At 47.5% G+C, this 19885-nt stretch overlaps 1 protein-coding gene across 12 annotated transcripts in view; it reads right to left on the minus strand.

The window, feature by feature from the left end:
• ABLIM1 (actin binding LIM protein 1) overlaps positions 1 to 19885 on the minus strand; it is a 293568-nt gene that overhangs the window by 80540 nt on the left and 193143 nt on the right. For all 12 annotated transcript variants that reach the window (XM_053207815.1, XM_053207807.1, XM_053207810.1 and 9 more), the window contains exons 5-6: positions 17706 to 17832; positions 15939 to 16032 (exon numbers count right to left, since the gene is read on the minus strand). In XM_053207815.1, coding sequence (XP_053063790.1) covers positions 15939 to 16032; positions 17706 to 17832 — 221 coding nt within the window. The remainder of the gene's footprint in view (positions 1 to 15938; positions 16033 to 17705; positions 17833 to 19885) is intronic.

The following is a 19885-nucleotide window of genomic DNA, read 5'->3' on the forward strand; positions in this document are numbered from 1 at the left end:
ACCCCAGCTGGGCTTGAGGGGAGTGCTCCCCAGAGTAACCTGTCTCATCCTGTTTGGGTAGTAGCTCCTGGAAGTCATGGTGCTGAGTGCAATGTATCATGTTCTTGGAGAAACGCCCTGAAAATATAACACATAACTTAATTATTTTGTGAGGTTATGAAGGTACACTTATGAAATTGAACATGGGTCCACCAAAAGAAGTAAAGGGGAACTATGGGAAATTCGCTGTTCTACATGTCTTATATCAGTATTTGTTTGCAACAGCTTCATTCATTTGGAAATCTGTTAACCTTTGGGAGCGAGCAAGCAGCAGCTTACGCTAAAGTTTTAAGAAAAATTTTAAATGAACGGGCACCTGGGGGCTCAGTCCATTAAGCATCCAGCTCTTGATTTTGGCTCAGGTCATGATTTCAAAGTTTGTGAGTTTGAGCCCAGCATTGGGCTCCATGCTGACAATGTGGAGCCTGCTTAGGATTCCTCTCTCCCTCTCTCTCTGCCCCTGCTCATTCATATTCTCCCCCCGCCCCTCTCAAAAATAAATAAATAAACTTAAAAAAATGTATTTAATGAAGAGAAAATTCTAGCTATGGACTTTACTATTATCTTTGAAAGGGGAAAAGGCTGTGACTATTCTGTTTCACCGACAAAAGAAACCTAATTTCTAGAAAACCAGAAGGTTTGAGACCCATTGGAACAGAAGGGGAAAGGAAAGAGAAACAAAAGCACTCAGCTGCAGGTTCCAAAAGAAAAACCCAAATAGGCGTGCCGAGATTTACTCAAAGCCCACATATCAAAAAACCTATATTTGCAGACTTGATAAGTTACGGGTAATTATTTGCTTTATAAAGTGGGCGATTACACGGGATTCTTTTTTAAAAAATAGTACATTCCTAGGATGCACTTCAGATGCAATTCACTTTAGAGAAGTCTGACTACTATGCCAGCAAGGCAGTGTATCAAACAAGGGCCATAAGGGATCACAAGGCAGGCGGCCAGGAGCAGAAGAATGTATATCCAGAACAGTGTTTAACCCCTGCTTCCCCACCCAGCGCAGGATGTGGCTTCAAACAAAAGCAGAACAAAATAAAAACCAACATGATCAGGGTAAAGTATCTGTCTTGTCATTCTTCGTTTGACTCAACCACCCTCCCTTGGGGTCTGCCCTTCCTCTTCAAAGCCCTCTCTTCCTCTCTGTGATAGTTGGCCTCGAAAGTGGTTTCTTTACAGCAGTGGTTCAACTGGCGGGCAATTTTGCCCTGTGGGGAATGCTTGGCAACGTCTGGAGACATTTTTGGTTGTCACAACTGGGGAGGAAGTGCTATGGCCAATAGTGGGTAGAGGCCAGGGATGCTGCTAACCATTCCATAGGACCGTCCTCTGCAACAAAGAATCATTCCGTCCAAAATGTCAATGGTGCTGAGGCCGAGAAACTCTGGTCTACAGGAGGCAAGATCATGATGGTCCCTCTATAGAGGTGGGATGCAGGTACTAAGTAGTTCGGACTTTGCTCTCCTTTTAAGTGAGCTATTATTTAGCTGGAGGGGAAAACCTGCAGAGCTGTTGTCTTGATACGATATGCCCTGAGTCCCCTGGATAAGGCACCGATGTAAGAGTTAGACTCAGGGACACATTGAAATGGCTAAGCACCCACTTGAAAACATTTGGTCAAAACATGCATTCAAAGAGCAACAATGAGAGGCTTGGCAAAGCCACATACTTGGTCTTAAAAAGCCTTCTCGAAAGTAATTTATACCAATGAGCCGTGGCAAATTCACCTATTCTCTAAGTACATCGTGACTCAACAAGCCTTTTGATCCATTATAGAACGGCAACAATTATAGTTTAATGAGTTATTTTCACTTACTTGTCAGAACCTGTTTGGATAATCTAAATAACTTCACATCCTCTTAACATTCCTTGGGAGGCAGTCTTAGGCAAAAGAGGCTCAGTTTTCTTTTCGATCCCCAATCCTGGTTAAGTGACAGATGTAGCTGCTATGGCGACCAGTCTTCTGTTGGGGTTTGAAACCTATTCTTTCCCCCCCTTTTCCAAAATCGTAACTCTGTTTCTTTCACAGTTGAGATTTTTCTTGCCTCCTTCCTTCCTTAGAGCTAGTGTAGCATACTTTAAAACTTTTTTCTTTTTTTTTTTAATTTTTTTTTAACGTTTTATTTATTTTTGAGAGAGAGAGAGACAGAACATGAACAGGGGAGGGTGAGAGAGAGAGGGAGACACAGAATCTGAAACAGGCTCCAGGCTCTGAGCTGTCAGCACAGAGCCCGAGGCGGGGCTCGAACTCACGGACCCTGAGATCGTGACCTGAGCTGAAATTGGACGCTTAACTGACTGAGCCACCCAGGTGCCCCTAAAACTTTTTTTTTCCTAAAAAATAAATTTCAGAGCATGGTTTAATAAACAGGAATACTGTTTTCACCCTAAGGGCAAGAAGCTCTAGGCAGCTCACACTTCATGCTCAAAGATGGTGGGACAGGTCACCATCGAGCTTTTTCCATCTGTAGCCACAACAAAATAGGAATAATCCCCCAAACATTTTGCTTCCTCATTTTCGTTCATGGGGAACTTCTTAAAGAAAAAAAATACCCACACATTTATAGTAACAGATACATCTACTCAATTCTCCATGCCACTAAATCCTCAAACAGGACTCCAAAACCCTTTTCATCTCAAATATAAATCCCACAGAGCTCCACAAGCCACAGACCAAACACACACACACACACACACACACACACACACACACACACACACACACACACACACACTCTGGAAGCCACGCTCTCCTTTCAATCATGGGGGGAGTAGCCTGAAAAAACACACACACTGTTAAAAGGTCAATATACCAGAACTCTCAAATAACCTGCCTTTCCTGCTCTTTACTCCAGCACTGTACCAATGAAAAAAAGCTCTGTAGCTCATTTCGTATCCTAAGAAAAACAAGAAATTTAAGTAAAATGTATCTCAGGCCAATGCAAAGTGGCTTCCGTCGCCAGCATCAAGCCGAGCACATCTGGGGGCCCCTCGGGGTCTCTGTGGTCACCGAGGAAGCCAGGAATTCCACGTGTGTCCTGCAAAGCCAAGGACCCCTCGTGCACTGACTGCTTTACCTGATGCCAGGGTTCCTTTTCTTCTATTTCTGCTCCTTGGCTGTGCTGAGCTGGGAACGCCTCCGGGCTTCAAACTCAGAACACGGGCGAGAGGCTTGCGAACGCCAGACCTCGGCTCCGACAGACCCGGGGGGTCCCTGCCCGCCTGGGTCACCTAAGCAGGCTTCTCCCGGAAGCTAGGCGAAGGCAGCCCGCATCTCCCTAGGGGCACACGCCGGAAAACAGAACAGAATGGGGCCGGCGTTCTCACGCCTCCCTCCCCTCGCTGTCCTCACTAGTTACACACACACCAGTAAACCACTACGGGCCAGTCCAAGTTCCCACGGAAAGGAGGGGGGGAGCTTTTCTTAGTTTGGAGGCAGGTTGGGGGAAAGTACCATTCCTTCACAGCCGCTGAACAATTGCCTGCACCACAAATCTGACAGTAATTGTCCCCAAGGCAGAGGCTTGTGCCGAAACCAGGTTCGTGGGCTTTGGAAGTTTCTTTCTTGGGGTCGGGAGGACAGAAAGGTGTTTAGCTGAACACAGCGATCAAACAGCTGGCAACCTGCTCCCTCAAGTCACTGCTCTGGAGGCCCATACTATGAAATCCTTTATGCGGTAAAACAGCAACTTGATTTGGGTTCCCATCAGTGATTCAGAATTTTCTCATTTTCAGGTTCATATATTTTTCAGGGAAGCGTGACCAAAAAACAACTGTGCTTATCAAGCTTCCCTGAGACATATTTTTGGTACATTTTGCATTGTGCTCTTTCTATGGCAGACAAAAAAACCCAAAATCAATAGATACTTTCTATATTCCAGGCACCCTATACACACAACCTCACGGCCAACTAAACCATTCTGCAGAAATCCTGGGTGAGCCAGTGACAGAAGGTGAAGCCACAGGCTTTTCATATATGCGAACAGAGAGAAGGAGCCAGAAACCTTCTCCTGTGATAGCACAGCACTTTTCATGTACCCCTTCCTCGGGACGAGGGCAGAATTCTGTTACAACTCTTGTCATTTTCAATGTGACTGAAGTGATTTAGGGAAAATTTTCCTGGAGATTATTTGCCCACAAAATCAGCTAGTAGAAAGACCCCTTGTGTATGTGTGGAATCTCTCTAAGCTGGTTTGGAGGCAATTCCTAACATTGCTCAAGGAATGTATGGTGTTTAGCAACAAAACAGTGCTTCTAAATGAAGAGGAAGCTACTGGATTGCACACCATAATAATTAGCATTTTTTAGTGCATTTTTCTTTCAAGAAGTCAAAAGCATCCATGATTGTGCCTTCACCGCACCCTTGCAGGGCCAGTTTCTCCCAGTGGGATCTGTTGCTGCCCTCCCACATGCTGCCCCCCCTACCCCCTGACCCCAAGTCACCCAGAGCAGGGCAGATTCCCGGGCCTGGGGCCTGGACTCCGGGAATCAGAATTTCTGGGTGAGGCCTGGGGATCCACACTTTATACCAGGTATCCAGGTGATTCTTATGCACAGAGGTTTTAGGATCCCAGCCTTAAAACCTTGGCAGTCAGGGACTATACCTTTTACTTCTGTGCCCCAGAACTTTGTCCCGTGTTTGGGACATCAGCAGGCAGTCAACTGCTTGCCTGAGGAGTGAAGGAGTCCCTCCTTACAAAGGCAAAGGGGAAACTTAATTGGGCTCTCAGTCATGACTAGAAGCACTGGAACATCAGAACTGGGATCACTGATCCCCAGATTTTAACTTTCTACTCTCCTGTATTCAGAGTATTGGTCCCTCTTTCAGATTTTATTTAACTACCTCTATATCTTCCGGGATGGGGAAAGAGAAGGTGGTTCGTCTTCAAATTTACCAAGCAAATTTCCAAACTGGTGAGTTTCCAAGTAACAGGGGCCCAAGATAATCACCATGCGGAGTCAAGAGGTCTGAGAAGTCTGCCTGGTTGGACAGCCATTGTGGAGCGATAATGAGAAGGCTTTCCTGTTGACCTGCCTCTTGTCCATACACATGGATGTGATTTGGGAAAGAAAATAAAGAATCAAGTATCAAAGGAAGGGCACAGGGATCTGTTGGAGGTGATTCCAGAATCTATCCACATTTCCACGATGCCTCCAGTTTTGAGTTTTGCGGCAGAGCCATGGAATAGGTAGTTTATAAATCGTTTTCGTTGGAAGGCCACTCCAAAGTGCCCTTTTGGGGGAGGAGTAACTGTACCAGTTCATTTCCGCTGGGCTGTATGGGCCCCAGCCCTCACCCTCACTCTTCCTGACTAGCTGGCAAACCTAAGCAGGTCCATCTGCTGGAACTGGCATCACATCCCTCACAAGGTGGGAAGCCGTGAGGTTCAGGAAGCAAGCACATTCACGTGGAAAGCAGAAGAGAAGGAAGCCTGTTCCCCATAGGACAGGGAGGAGGGCAGCATTGCCACTTGGGGCCAAGCGGACCAAATGCTCCCATGTCCCCTGGAGCATTCATCTCCTGGGCTTCATGGCAAATTTCGCATCCTTACTTAGAGAAAGCTATGCCCAGTATGGAAGTTGTCCTGGTGACCTTTGGGTGGCGCCATTTTTCAGTGTATGCCCCCAAGTTCAATGCTCACTGCAAGAGGCTTTGTGGACAAAAGCACTAGGACAAAATAGAGCAGAGGTAGCTTGAGACGCCACCTTTTTTCTGAGTTGTCATGAATCCGGAAGCTAGAGAAGATGGCTTGAGACCCAAATGACTGCCATAATGCCCACCAGAGGCACAACCCAGACTCCAGGAGAAAGGATGTGGAGAGCCACTGGGCTCTTTTGCCATCCACTATTGGCCAGGTAGGCAAATCCAAGTGATGGCAAGCACTTTCAAATAGGGATGATCTTTCAGGTGGACAGTGGGTCCAGGCGAGCCCACAAAAGTCAGTTTTCATCGTAATCAATTCAAATAATGCTAGGCTGTAATGGAAAGTATTTTTTTTTAATTTTTTAAAATTTATAACCTGACTACATACAAACATGATTTGAAGTAGAAAACAGCATATTAAACCAAACGGTAAAATCAAATCATACGTTTAAACCAAAGAAATAAAGCTGCAAAAAATGACCGAAGACTTCAATAACAACAGCAAATGGGCATGAGCTCCCCACTTGCACCTGTCTGTAACTACCCATGCCTCAAAATCCAAAGCTGACTGCTTTTGTAGTAGTACAAGAATTTCTTTTAAACCCAGGGCATTTACCGTGTGTTCCTCTTACGTGGCCCTCACACTACTGTGGGTCCCCCCTTATCTCTTGTGTGCTGATATACATTGCCCAAGATGAAGCTCTTTTTCTGCTCCACCAAGAAAAGGTCACGGAAATTACCTTGGAATTCATTGCATGTCACCTGCGTAGGGCGGGTGAAGCACGTTGGAATCGATCACTTAGAAGAAGGAGTATGACAATCCTTGAGGTGAAGAGCGGTAAAAGAAGTCGTGAACAGGGTGGGGGGTGGGGGCAGGTGAGCACCAGCTGAAGCTCTGGGTCTGTGAGAAAGCATACGCGTGAGCCCTTCTGAGGCCCAGGAAGGGTCCTGGAGAGTAGAAAGGACAACTCTGAGGGGTCATCACTTCTGTACCCAGAACACTGGCCACACCAGGAGACTCATCGCCTCACTGTGCTGGGCGGCAACCTATCTAGGAAAGCAGTCTCTCTGCTGTTGGATCCTAACCATTTCTCAAGTTCAATACCACTGCTGACAGTCATCCTCAGACTCTGAAGATGCTGTGATGGCCGTTGTCACTTGAGTCTGGAGGGTTGCCGGGACACTACAGGGGGTATGGTTTTAGACTTGAACACCCTATTACTTTTAGAAATGCACATTTCATCTAAGAACAAGTCCTAGGGGCACCTGGGTGGCTCAGTCGGTTGAGCTTCCGACTTCGGCTCAGGTCATGATCTCGCGGTCTGTGAGTTCGAGCCCCACGTCGGGCTCTGTGCTGACAGCTCAGAGCCTGGAGCCTGCTTTGGATTCTGTGTCTCCCTCTCTCTCTGCCCCTCCCCCACTCATGCTCTGTCTCTGCCTCAGAAATAAACAAACGTTAAAAAAAAAATTAAAAACAAAGAACAAGTCCTAAATCTTACATTTTCTTCTGCGGCTCCCAATGTTGGGCCACCAGCATAACCTCAATACTACTTGTCCACTTCTCTGCCAAGAGTTACATTCTGCCTCTTGGTTCGGCTGTCACTCCCTCCCACCCCCACCCCCATTTCACCAGCAATAAGCTAAACTCTCTGAAGTTAACGCTGCAACACAGAACATTGTTTGAACTCAAAGTACAAATTCTTTTCAAAATGTCATTTCCGGGTAAGGAAGCCCTTCTATTTGTGCTGACAGGAAATGGGGTGATTTTTTTCATAACTATCGAAACTTTACTGCCTGTGAACATAGTCGTCTGTCACCCTAGCAATACATTTCCTTTTGTCATTAATGTAGGGGAAGGAGGAAAACTTTGGGTGAATCAGATAGATTTTCCTCAAATCATTTGTTGTGTCAATGTGTTTACGCCCTCCTGGGTCCATTCCAAATCTGTTAACGACGGAGGGGACAACATATTAACACCAGAGTTATTCTTTGCAAATAAGCAGAAACCATTCGATGAATTTAAACTTGAGGTCTCTCTCCTGCACCAGGAAGATTTTATATGAACCAACTCATACTTTGTCATCAAGGGCACATTTCTGCGCGATGGCAGCCTGTGGCCATGCAAGAGAACAAGTCCCAATGCTCAGGACGGGGAAAGACCTGGAGTACGATGTTGCGGGAAGACAGGTATTGACTGAATCCCCAATTCTTGTCCTTTACCCACAGTTCTTCTATATAGTAAGTTAAACTGTCAAAGACTGGAAGGAAGGAGGAGAGAGAGGGAAGAGAGGGAGCTTCCCCGACTATGCCAGTGGTTTTGCCTGTTTTCTTTTTTTCAAATCCTGCACCCCGAAGAGGCAGTGATTAGTGTTCTCATTTCACAGAGAAGGAAACAGAGTAACAGGATTCCAGCTCCCTATCACCTTGGATGTCTCTACATAGACAGACAGATGTACATGTATATATGCATGTATGTTTACATTGGGGCATTATCCACATACTTTAAAATTCATCCTTTTAAAGTCTATAATTCAATGGTTTTGAGTCTATTCAGAGTTTTCCAACCATCACCACTATCTACTTCTAGAATGTCTTCGTCAACCCCCACAAAGACACCCTGTACCCATCAGCAGCCATTCTAGTCTCCCCGTTCCCCCAGCAACCACTAATCTACTGTTTCTGTGGGTTTGCCTATTCTAGATGTTTCATATGGATGGGATCATATAAATGAAGTCTTCTGTGCTTGGCTCCTTTCACTTGGCATCATGTGTCCAAGGCTCATCCCTGTGGTAGCACGCTATTGGCACTTTTTACTGCTGAGTAATATTCTGTTGAGTAATATTCTGGATGTACCACATTTTCCTTAATTCATATATGAAATGAGGCCATTTTTATAAATGTATTGTTAAGTTTACGTTTATGGTTAAGTTTTAAATTCGGAAAGATGACTGGTGTCCCTATATTCGTCCTGGACCTTCTTGTCTATCTACTGAGCTCTGGAGAGTTCTAGGCTAGAGCTCTTTGAGGAGCTAACCTGAGACAGCCTCATCCATCTATACTATTCTCCAAGGGCCATGCCAGGTGCCCTCGGGGAGCCAATGGTTGATTAAAGAAGACAAGACACTATGAGGTACGACTGCATAGATGAGACCCTGGGACCCATGACTCCATAGACGAGACACTGGGAGCTATGACTGCCCAGAAGTACCACAGACTCCATGACAGGGGTCGCTGACTTTCAGTGACATTTTATACTGGCAAAAAAGTAAACCAAACAAACAGCAAATGTTTATCATCCTGAAAATAGGTATAACAGGGCTGCTAGTGAAACAGACTTTCTCCATTTCACCAGGAATGATAAATTTTGGTCATTCGGCATGTTATTTTGGGAAGCAAATTAGTCGTGTTCTGCAATGATTACTGCCAGGTGGTTCATGAAGCAGTCCCTGTCTTCTGAGAACCGCCAGACCTGGCTTTTCATCGTGGTCTGTTACTAATTAGCCCCCAAGTTGCTGGCACTCAGTAGCCTCATCTATAAATGAAGGTCAGTAGTAACTGCCTTGACCACTTTATAGGCCTGTTGTGAGAATTAAGTATTTATGAGATCATTTGCAAGTGTTAAAAATATTACGCAAGGGGTGCCTGGGTGGCTCAGTCAGTTAGGCGTCTGACTTCGGCTCAGGTCATGATCTCACAGTTCGTGGGTTTGAGCCCCGCGTCGGGCTCTGTGCTGACAGCTCGGAGCCTGGAGCCTGCTTCACTTTCTGTGTCTCCCTCTGTCTCTCTGCCTCTCCCCCACTCGCACTCTGTCTCTCTCTCAAAAATAAAATTAACATTAAAAAATTTTTTTAATATTATGTAAAAGCAAGAGACCGTGGTGTTTCACGGTCCCCCCGGGACATGGACCATCTCAACCAAAACTACCAAGATTCCCTGATTCTTTTCCTCTCCTTAATCCTCAAAAACATTTGGGTTCAGAGTTAAGTGGAAGAAAGCACGAATTCCTTTGAGCACAGTGGGAATGAAAAGGGTGCGTTCAGTTTTCGGTGGTCGTGGGTCGCTGCACCTGCTTTGCATGTATATGACATACCCCGAGTAAGGAAGGGGGAGTTGGCATTTCAGCCTCTCTTTTGCAAGTTAGATCTCTGGTGGTTACAAACAGACCATCGATCATGCAAGTGCCATGGAATAACTGCGTTTCTTCTCACTAGAAACCAGGTTAGCCCAGAACAAGACCGACCCCCCTGCTTGTGGCTAAGACAGCATAACATGCTTAGAATACTTGCACCAAAAGTTAAGAAGGGGCCGAGGGCCTTCAATTTATAACATGAATTCGTTTCACAGGAATATTATAAGCATTTGTCCCTGGGCTTTATGAAAAAGCAGTCAGAAAGTTAAACAAAAAAGCCACTTGTGTTTAATCCCTCCGAGAATCAAGAAAAAGGATTTGGCTGAATCATGTTGTGATTCCATTTCCTCCACTGCAGGAGTTCAGCAGGAGGGGTCTAAAGCAAGTCTAAGTCCTGTCCTTTTGTGTGTCCATCGTTCCCAAGCTAACAGAAAAGATGGGAGAGCGTCACCCAGGAGGTAGAAGTGGAAGGGCATTAAAGGGACAGAAGAGCCACTCAGGTCGCATGCGAGGGCCTCTCTCTTACAGTACAAGGGTCTCTGCAGTATGCAGGCTGCACCATCACGCGCTTGTCCCCAGAGGGCCCCAGTAGCACCGTAAAGACCACGCCACAGAAAGACATGTGCCACCAGCCTTTCTGGAAAGAAAGACACCGAGGGCGGAGAACTGATTTCCCGGGTGTGTGACATGGGGAAGAAGGGAAAGGCAAAGGATAGGAGACCCGAGCAAGAAAAGCAGAGCTCCGCCCTCCTCCTGTAAGAATGCAGACAACACAACTTTGCTTTGTCCCCAAGAGAAGAGTTGCAAGAGGAAGGCTCCGGGGTGGGGTGGCTTGTGGTCTAGCAGGTGTCTGCTCGGGGAGGCACCATCTGCAGAGGGAGCCGAGCTCCCTGGGGATGCAAGCATTTGTCTTGAAAGGATCAGCTGGAGTGCTGGGTAAACATGGAGCCCCTGGGGGGAGGGAATTGTGCAAGAGAGCTGAGAGAGTCAAGTTCACCCTTGGTTTGCTGATAGAACAGCCCAAGACCAAGGGGAGGGACCTGGGACAAACCCTTTCCTTTACCTTCCACACTTCTGTCTCCAGTCTGACATTTACTTTTCTTTCTTTCTTTCTTTTCTTTCTTTCTTTTTCTTTTTTCCCAGGGCTGCCTTCATTTTGGAACTATTTTGCTGTTTTCTTTCTTTATGAAGATGGCAGGTAAAAACGTTCCCATACCCAGGAAAGGGATTTTGCTAGAGTCAAAGATCTCTGAGGGCCATTCGGCAACGATGGAAGGAAATTTACACCAAAGGGAAGCCCGATGTCTACTGACATCTGTAACCTACATCCAAGGTCTCGTGTGGCTTCCTGTACCATTAGTCTGCTAAAGCACGAGCAAGGGAGAGGCGTGGTCAGGGGTGGGAAGTAAAAGGAGGAGGAAGGTTGCTTCAGAGGAGAGGTTAGAGGTACAGATGGAGCTAGCAGGCTATTGGCAGACTCGAGTATTTCACACTAATTTGATTCCGGACTTAATTAGGAGGCAGGTGGCAAACATCTTCAGAATGCTCCTGAATTTATAGGTTAATTAGCATAAGCTTTTAAAGATGGGCCATTTACAGCAAGACGTCTCAAAAGAGAGAGAGACTCTCGTTGCTGAAAACAAAATTGAAAGCCAGCTGATGATAAATAAAGCTACACTTGGAGTGCATGCTGCATGCCGGCTTCCAGGAAAATCTCTCCAGGAGAAAGAACTGCTAACTCTGACTCCTTAGACCGAAGACACGAGAATTACGGAACTTGGGTCCTAAGAGCCAGAGAAACTTGGAGTCAAGCAGTCCAGGCTTGGATTTACGTACACATTTTTAATGCTTGTCTTGGAAAACTGAGGCTCAAAGAAGTTGAGAGATTGGCCTGAGGTCCCACAGCTGGGAGTTCCAGAGCCAAGAGTAGATCCCTAATTCCCTGTCACGTGGAGCCCTTTGCACTAAAACACACGAAGGCTCTCTACCCAGCCTGTCAAGCCAATGTGATCGGTGGGGTTTATGGCTATTGCATTAGAAATTAGTGACATAGCTGAGCCCGGACCTTCTCGATCATTCCCCAGTGACCTCGCTCCTTCTCAAAACTTCCTCGGGTGTCTGGCGACATCTCAGGCGAAACCACCCAGACAAGAGGCTGTATAGCACCTGATACTTCGTGACAGTTCCTGGAGGACACTTGTATAAGTTCCCAGCTTTACTGGAGTGGGTTCGAAGAGTGGCCCAAAAAATCTCTGGAGCCTGTGAACGTTTGGGAAAAGGGTCTTTGCCGATATAATAATTAAGCTAAGGATCTTGAGACAAGATCATCCTGGATTATCTGGGTGAGCCCTAAATCCAATGACAAGTGTCCTTCTAACAGCAAAGCAGAGGGAGGGGCGATACAGAGAGAAGACACAGAGGGAAGGTCATGTGAAGATAAAAGCAGGGATCAGGGTCACAATGCCACAGGCCACCACAAGCTGGAAGGGGCAAGGAAGAGCTCCCCGCGAGAGCCTGGAGGGAGGAGCATGGCCCTGCCGCACCTCAATTTTGGACTTCTAGCCTCTAGCACACTGTGAGAGAATAAGTTTCTGCGTTTTTAAGCCCTCGCTGTTGGAGATGTAGGAAACGAATACATTTACAATCTTTATGAATAAAATCAATCCGAAAAAAAAAAACATTAACAACAAAAATAAGGATCACGGATGGACAAGCGAAACGTAGTATATCCATATAACAGAATATCACTCAGAAAGGAAGGAAATTCTGGCACATGCTACAACATGGATGAATCTTGAGGCCATTGTGCAAAATAACATAAGCCAGTCACACACACAAAACCCCAAATACCGTATGATTCCACCTGTACGACATGCCTAAAGTAGTCAAATTCATAGAGACAGAAAATAGGATGGTGGTGGTCAGGGCACGAGGGGGAGAGGGGAGTTGAGATTTAGTGTTACGTATAGGGTTTCAAGGTTACAAGATGCAAAGCATCATGGAGGTGAGTGGCCGTCATGGTTGCACAAAATTATGGATACATTTCATACCACTGAAATGTACACTTAAAAAGGATTAAGATGGTAAATTTCATGCTACGTGCGTTTTACCGCATTTTTAAAACTGAGGGGAAAGAATCCCAAAAGGCAAGGATCACAGCATTTACAAATTCACAGTCACCATGTTGCAACAATGGGGTCTGAGAACAAAGGCACAGGAGGAGGGTGGAGTGTTGAGACCCGTCCTGTTTTATATTGGTAACCAAGCCAAGCTGACTCAGAGGCGGTCCCATGTCAGGGTGCTACACATGCATTACATTTTTCTAGATCACACCCATCAGAGGTCAGTACGCCCACTGGGTGGGTCTTGATTCTGCTATGAAGCCAGTGCAAATGACTCCCAGAAGTCCCAAATCTGAAGGCACCGTGTGGAAAGCCTCCACGACTTGCAACTTCCAGAAGGCTCTCACCGAAACCCGAGGCCAATCTGGCGAGAGGCTCCAGCAGCCACAGCCAACACCCGCTCCGGGGAGGAACTTGACTAAGCAGATGTTTCTTCAAAATGGCATGTTCCTGGATCGAGTTTATTTTACATATCCCTTGTCACAGCTGTTGAACTAAACCGGAGGTCATCGACAGCGCCCCCGCCCTGCCTTCTGCCTGCTCAACTCTTTTTGGGGAACACAGTTGCATATGTGGACCGAGACAGCGGTTTCGATCCGCGCCTTCCGTAAACGTGGCTCAAATCTGGGGGCTATGCTCGGGATCCTCCCACCGCTTTTCCTACAGCTGAACATCCGCGAGATGGTTCTGATGTTTTATTATTACTCTTTCGAAATGCAATTTCCCAATTGCTCCCAACTCAACAGGTTTATTTCAGCCCTGCACAGATCACACTTGGGAACCCCTATGGAAATGCCGTGGGCCTCTCCCCCTGGGCTCCGGGGAGGGACAAGGGACATGTTCAGGGGACAGGTGGGGAGCACACGCCCGCTGCACTTTGACTCTTGTGATCTGACCACCTGGACTTCATGCTGCACTTTGGATAAGCCACGACCAACTTCCCCAATAGCTTTCCTGCGACGTACTTCACGGAGGGCCAAAAACTCAGCACCGACCACACTTGGGCTGACAATGAAAACTATTGTTGGAAAGGCCACGGAAACTCCTCTTGAGCCCCCAACTACGTGGGAGAGTGGGCCCTCCTCTCAGGTCTCCCTGCCGCCAGTGCTCCCATTGCTTTGCGCCCTGAGTCCTACAGTCGTCTCCAAACTGGCCTCCCTGACTGCGGCATTTAGGACAGGTACGATGCTGTGCATTTGCCGCCTCTGACTTGTTCCAGAACACTTCAGACCTCCAGTTGGGTACCAACAAGCTACTCTTATTCCCCCCTCCCCCAACCCCAGGCAACCATTAATCTGCTTTCTGTCTCTATGGATTTACCTGTTCTGGGTATTTCACGTACATGCAAGCAAACCACGGGTAGCCTTTTGTGTCTGGCTTCCCTCACTTAGCATGACGTTTTCAAGGTTCATCCATGCTGTAGCAGGTATCATAACCCCTTCCGTTTTAAGGCTGAGTATTATTCCTTGTCTGTATATACTACGTGTTGTTGGTCCGTTCATCCGTGCGTGGACACTGGGTCGTTTCCACCTGCTGGCTGTTGTGAACAGAGCTGCTATGGGAGTGGTTTTATGTGTATCTGAGGACTCCCACGCATTCTTTATACAGCAATGTAATCCAGTCGCTTTCAGCTCCAGCCATCAGGGCTTCAATGGCTTCCCAGCATTCTTAGGATAAGGCCCAAATTCCTGAATAGGACTCTGGAGGTCCTCTTGCTCTGACCCCTCCCCACTCCTCTAGCATCTTCTCTCACACCTGTGCTCCTGCCCATCTGGCTTTTTGTTTCACGCTCTGCTGTGCCTGTCCTCGCCTCTGGGCCTCTAGGGAGGCTGTTCCCTCTTCCTGGAACACCCTTCCCCTGGGTAAGAGGCAAGTGCACGTAACAGTCACTTCCTTATCACCCGAATCCAATTAGCTACCCTGGGCCCTGGTGCAGAGCCAACGCTGGCCCCTCCGTGTTTCCTGGAAAGAAAGGCACCCCAGAGCTTGCTGTGGGATTAGGAAAACTAAACTAGACCTTGCTGTGCAATCCCATGGAGGCTGCCCAGAGACACTTGGGGGACTCTCAGATTTAGGTCTCGGAAACGCCCCGCTGGGGGGTTTGAATGTGGTCATGTGGACTCGGTGGCCTGTGTCTGTCAAAGCTGCAGGACCAGTTGGTGGCCTTCCCAAGCTGCTAGGCGTCCTGACTTACCTCTGCCCAGGACACATTCTCCACCCTGAAATGTGTGATGGGTATGAGGCAATCTTTTCTTTCGTATCAGAGCGGGTTAACACCCCACAGGCCTGTAAGAAGCCGGGAGGTGGGGGGGGGCAGTGGCTCCCTCTGCCTCTGAACTCCCGCCCCTAATTCCACAGCACGGGCTCCGCTCAGCCCAGAGGCGGCAGCTGGTGGGGCCGCTGCGGAGAAAGCAGGAAGCAGGCTCTGTGGCACAAGGCAGTCACACCTGAACCCTCCAGGCTCTGGTTCGGCCCGAGCCGCAGGGGGTTCTGGGTCACGCAGGATGTGGTTTTTTTAAGGGTGGGGAGGTGTAGGCCTTCACTTTCCACCCGCCCTTTCTTTTCCTCACTTCGATTCTGAGCCCTTGCCCCCCGAGTCCGTGCACTCTCACGTGCACACGTGCACCCCCCCACAAGCCCACACACGTGCGCTCCCACACAGGCGGCTCGAACGCGCTCTTTGTTTCCCATTTTCTGACTCCTAAAAACAGTCTAATATACCTCTTCCTTCTACATAGTTCCTAAGAGTCCCCTTATCTCTTTTGATCAATTGTCCCTCACTCCAATTTCCACATGAACAGTTAGCAGCAACCGCCTGTAAAGACAATACACGTTAAATCGCGAAGAGATCAGTCAGCTCCCAGTACTTTCTTTCCTCCGCGGGTAAAGATGAAAGAAAAAACAAAACAAAACGGTGGAAGAGCCTCTTTTGTGGTTCTGCCGACCTCTGAGGAAGACGATAGTAGCTTCGAAGGCATCCCGTGTTGTCACTTACCTCCAGGACTTTCCCTGTGATAAACTGGTGACAGGCTTCACATTTCACCCCAAAGAGCCCCTGGTAGTCCTTTTCACAGTAGGGCGCGCCGTCCCTGCAACACAAGAGTTTTCAGGTCCTGAGAGGGCCGAGGGGCCTGGAAGACGCCAGACCCACACTTCCCGGGGGCCCTTTTCCACAGAAGGTGGTAGGGCGTGATGCTCTCCCACCCAGCATTCACAGGCCGGGAGATCTGGGCAGGCACGATCAAAGTGCACGAAGCCACACGACGTGGAGGGACGGCTGTGGTTCTCCGGGCTCCACAGAAAGAACAGCCAAATCGTCACATGATTACCTCGGCTGCTTCCCTGTTGTCTCCGACCCAACGAGCAAAACACGGGCGCCATTCTCTTTCACCACCAGGCCAGATGGGCTTCAGACGTGGTGTCAGCGTGCACCCTCCCCCCACCACCTCCTGGAGCTCACAGGCCAGAGCCTGGGATGCCAAGTCCTCAGCCCTCAGGAGGCCCCAGGGGCACAGGGCCTTCTCACTCAGCCTCTCCAACCCTCCTTATTTATTTACCTCTGAGCACAGAAAAAATACTGTTTTCTGTGCGTGCCCTTGAGTGCAAAAGTTCAGAAGCACCACGGTAGACATCCCAATGGCCTACCCCCGCACAGCCTTCTGCGTTCGCTTAATAGCTGGGCATCTTTCTCTTTCTTCTTACCCTGGCTGTGTGTCAGAATCACCTGTGAAGCTTTTTCCTTCTGATACAGGCGTTTCAGCTTCACCCAGGACTACAGAATTAGATTTCTAGGCGGTGGGGCCCCCGCTACTTGTTTGTTTTTTGTTTCACTGCATTCTTACATTTTTTTTTTTTTTTTTTTGAAGAGCGGATATATATTTACCTGGTTAGAGAATATTTTTTAAGCATAGAAAGGTTTAGTGACGAAAATAAATTTTCCCTCATTGCCTTTGGACGCCCCCCCACCCCACTCATTCTTTCCTCCTTCAATCAAAAGAGAGCCACTGTAGGGACGCCTGGGTGGCTCCTGTCAGTTGAGCGTCCCACTCTTGGTTTCGGCTCAGGTCGCGATCTCGTGGTTTGTGGGATCGAGCCCCGTGTCGAGCTCCACGCTGACGGTGTGGAGCCTGCTTGGGATTCCTTCTCTCCCTCTGCCCCTCCCCCGCTATCTCTCTCAAAATAAATTTTACAACCTTAAAAAAGAAAGGTAACCGCTGTAGCTAGTTTCTCCAAGCTACGTTATAAAAACAAAACAAAATAAAACTTCACTTTAGCTGTTACACCAGCACCTGACTCTAACACGAACCCGTTCCCTGGTGGGTTGGATTATGCATTGGTCCCAATGGGCTCAGTGCTCAGACCCTGTGTGTGTGTTTTTTTAGGGCAGGGCGGGGTGGGGGGAGGTGTCAAACACATTCAAGACCTAGAGGAGGAGCAAGGTCTACTAGTTCCAAATAGGAAAAGAAAAAAGGTTAGGGAAAGTAAAATTACTAAAGAATTGATTATAACATACAGTGTAACATTATGTCAGTTTTGTTCGTTAAATTAGGCAGTGACTGACATCTCATTAAATTCATTGTAGGCAAACTATAGGGACAGCGGAAGAATAAAATTCCTTTTATAAAACAAAAACGTAGCACAGTGAAAGTTCATATTGATTATGGGGTGTGAATGCCTTTATGTCCAGTGGGGTGGGGTGGGGGTTCCCCTCCCCAAAGCAGGCCCCACTGGAAGGATCCCGCGGCCTGTGCCCCGATCTTACTTGCTGATGTACTCCCCGGTGAGAACCTTCCCACAGGACTTGCATTTAAAGCACCCCAAGTGCCACTGCTTCTCCAGGGCCAGCAGCGCCTGCCCGTTCTTGATGTCCCTTCCACAGCCAGCACAATCTGCAAAAGAGCAGAAGCCAGCAGTGACTCCCACGTTTGTTCTGCTAAGTCCACGCACGCGGGCCAGCCCTGAAGCCCGGCCCGCGCCCGTCCCACACTCAACAGATATTTACCGAGGCACCACGTCCTTCCCCTCTTTCCTGCACCAAGTCCTTGCCATCCTCACATAGCACGGAACCTTCATGAACCTCAGTGGATCCACGGGGAGGGATGTCCTTCATCCGTTTATTTCCTTGGGGATTATTTAAATACCCTCTGAGCTCCAGCTGGCCCAGAGGATATTTAATTACGTTGTCTTGGCTGTGATTTTTCAGGAAGCTCTCAGAGGCCTTTATTAATTGAGGGCACATGTGAGAAGCTAAAGATCTCAGGCAGGATGCCTCACTTCACAATATATATGTGATTCCTGGAAAGGAGCCCATGAATCTCATTCTTGTAAATGGGCCTCTCGACTTCCTTATCATCCTAAACCAGACTTTGGAAGATTTGCGATCATCAGTTTAACAGCTCTTAATGCCCTAGCTTTAAATTCTCCATGGCAGGCTCCTGTGAAGCAGAGGAAGGAGAAAGTGTTTCTTTGTGGGAAAGGGCGTGGGCTCTGGAAGGAGCAAGGTCTGGTTCTGGACCCAGCTCGGCAACTTGCTGGCCAGCCACGTGACCGGGCCGGTTCTCCCCCTCTCTAAGCCTTGGTTTCCTCGCATGGAAGCTGGGATGCCACTAACACGTGTCTCAAGCCTCCAATGAGGATTCGATGACATAATGGAGTTAACACAGCGGCTGGCACGTGGGAAGTGGCCCTATAAACGTTTCCCAGTGTTGTAATTGCCATTATTCTGATTATTGAATACTTCATTGTTAGAGAAGTTGAGCATTGAAAAGAACCCAGGAGAATGTCAACTAATGCAACCTTTTTGAAAAGCAACATAAACGTCCACAGACATTTAAAGTCAATGTATCTGAGCAAATGAAACAGCGCATTGCTGGGAGACTGGCCAGCACGTCCCCAGCTGACTGTAGGAAACACCCATGGAATGAAGCGATGCCCAGACAAGGCCACTCGGGCACACAAAACGATGAAACACCCCCCTCTTCCGACCACACGTGTGACTGCTGCTCCTTTGCTGGTGACACTCCTGACCCTACTTTAACTCTCCCTCCTCCCAGAAAAACTTACAGAGATGCCCAGTGACCTGCCTCGGCATCTTGCCGGTACACGGCCCAGAACTGCTCCTGTGGCCCTGACTCCTCCCTGCTACCACTCAGCAAGAGCTCGCACCCTATGACAGTCCTCCGGGGATGGCTCGCCATTCCCCTGTGTTCTCCCTTGGAGCAGTTTCAGTTAACTGGGCTTCTCCTCCTCCTGGTCCTCGTCCTCCTCCTCCTCCTCTCCTCTCCTCCTTTATCTTTGTGACTACAGGCGTGTTTCTGGTGATCTTGGCCAGTGGGTATTAACACACCTTTGGATCTGGCAAGTTCATGTCTAATACTTCAGTCTACAAATACGCTTGCAAATGAGCATGCGTGCATGTGTGTCTGGCGTGTATGTTTTCCCTGAAGAAAATAAACGTATTCCCTGCGGCACTTTTATAACAACAAAACCGAAAATAGCCTATATGGACGTTAATGACAAACTGGTGAAATTAATTATAGTACAGTCCGTAATGGAATACTATATCCTATTGAAAAGAATGAGGTTGATTTGTGTCTGACATGGAAACATGTCCAAAACAGATGATGTTGAAAAAGGCAACCTGTGGAACAGTATGCGTAACAGAAGCTCCTTTATAAAAAATTAGCAAACTGTACGTGTTTGTACACATGCCTGTATATGAAATAAAACATTTCTTGGAAAAAAAAGAAAAAGAAATTCCCAAGATAGTTCCTTCTGTGGAGAAGGACTTTTTTACTTCACATCCTCTGTGTTGTTTGAATTATTATTTCTTTGTTACCCTGAGAATGTAAAAAAGAAAAAAAAAGTTAAGCAAATATTTATAAAGTTAAAAACATAATTGCTATACAAGTTCTAAATATTGCAGATTAGAATTTCTGTAAG

Source organism: Acinonyx jubatus, chromosome D2 (genome assembly GCF_027475565.1).
Source record: "Acinonyx jubatus isolate Ajub_Pintada_27869175 chromosome D2, VMU_Ajub_asm_v1.0, whole genome shotgun sequence".
Lineage (NCBI taxonomy): Eukaryota > Metazoa > Chordata > Mammalia > Carnivora > Felidae > Acinonyx > Acinonyx jubatus.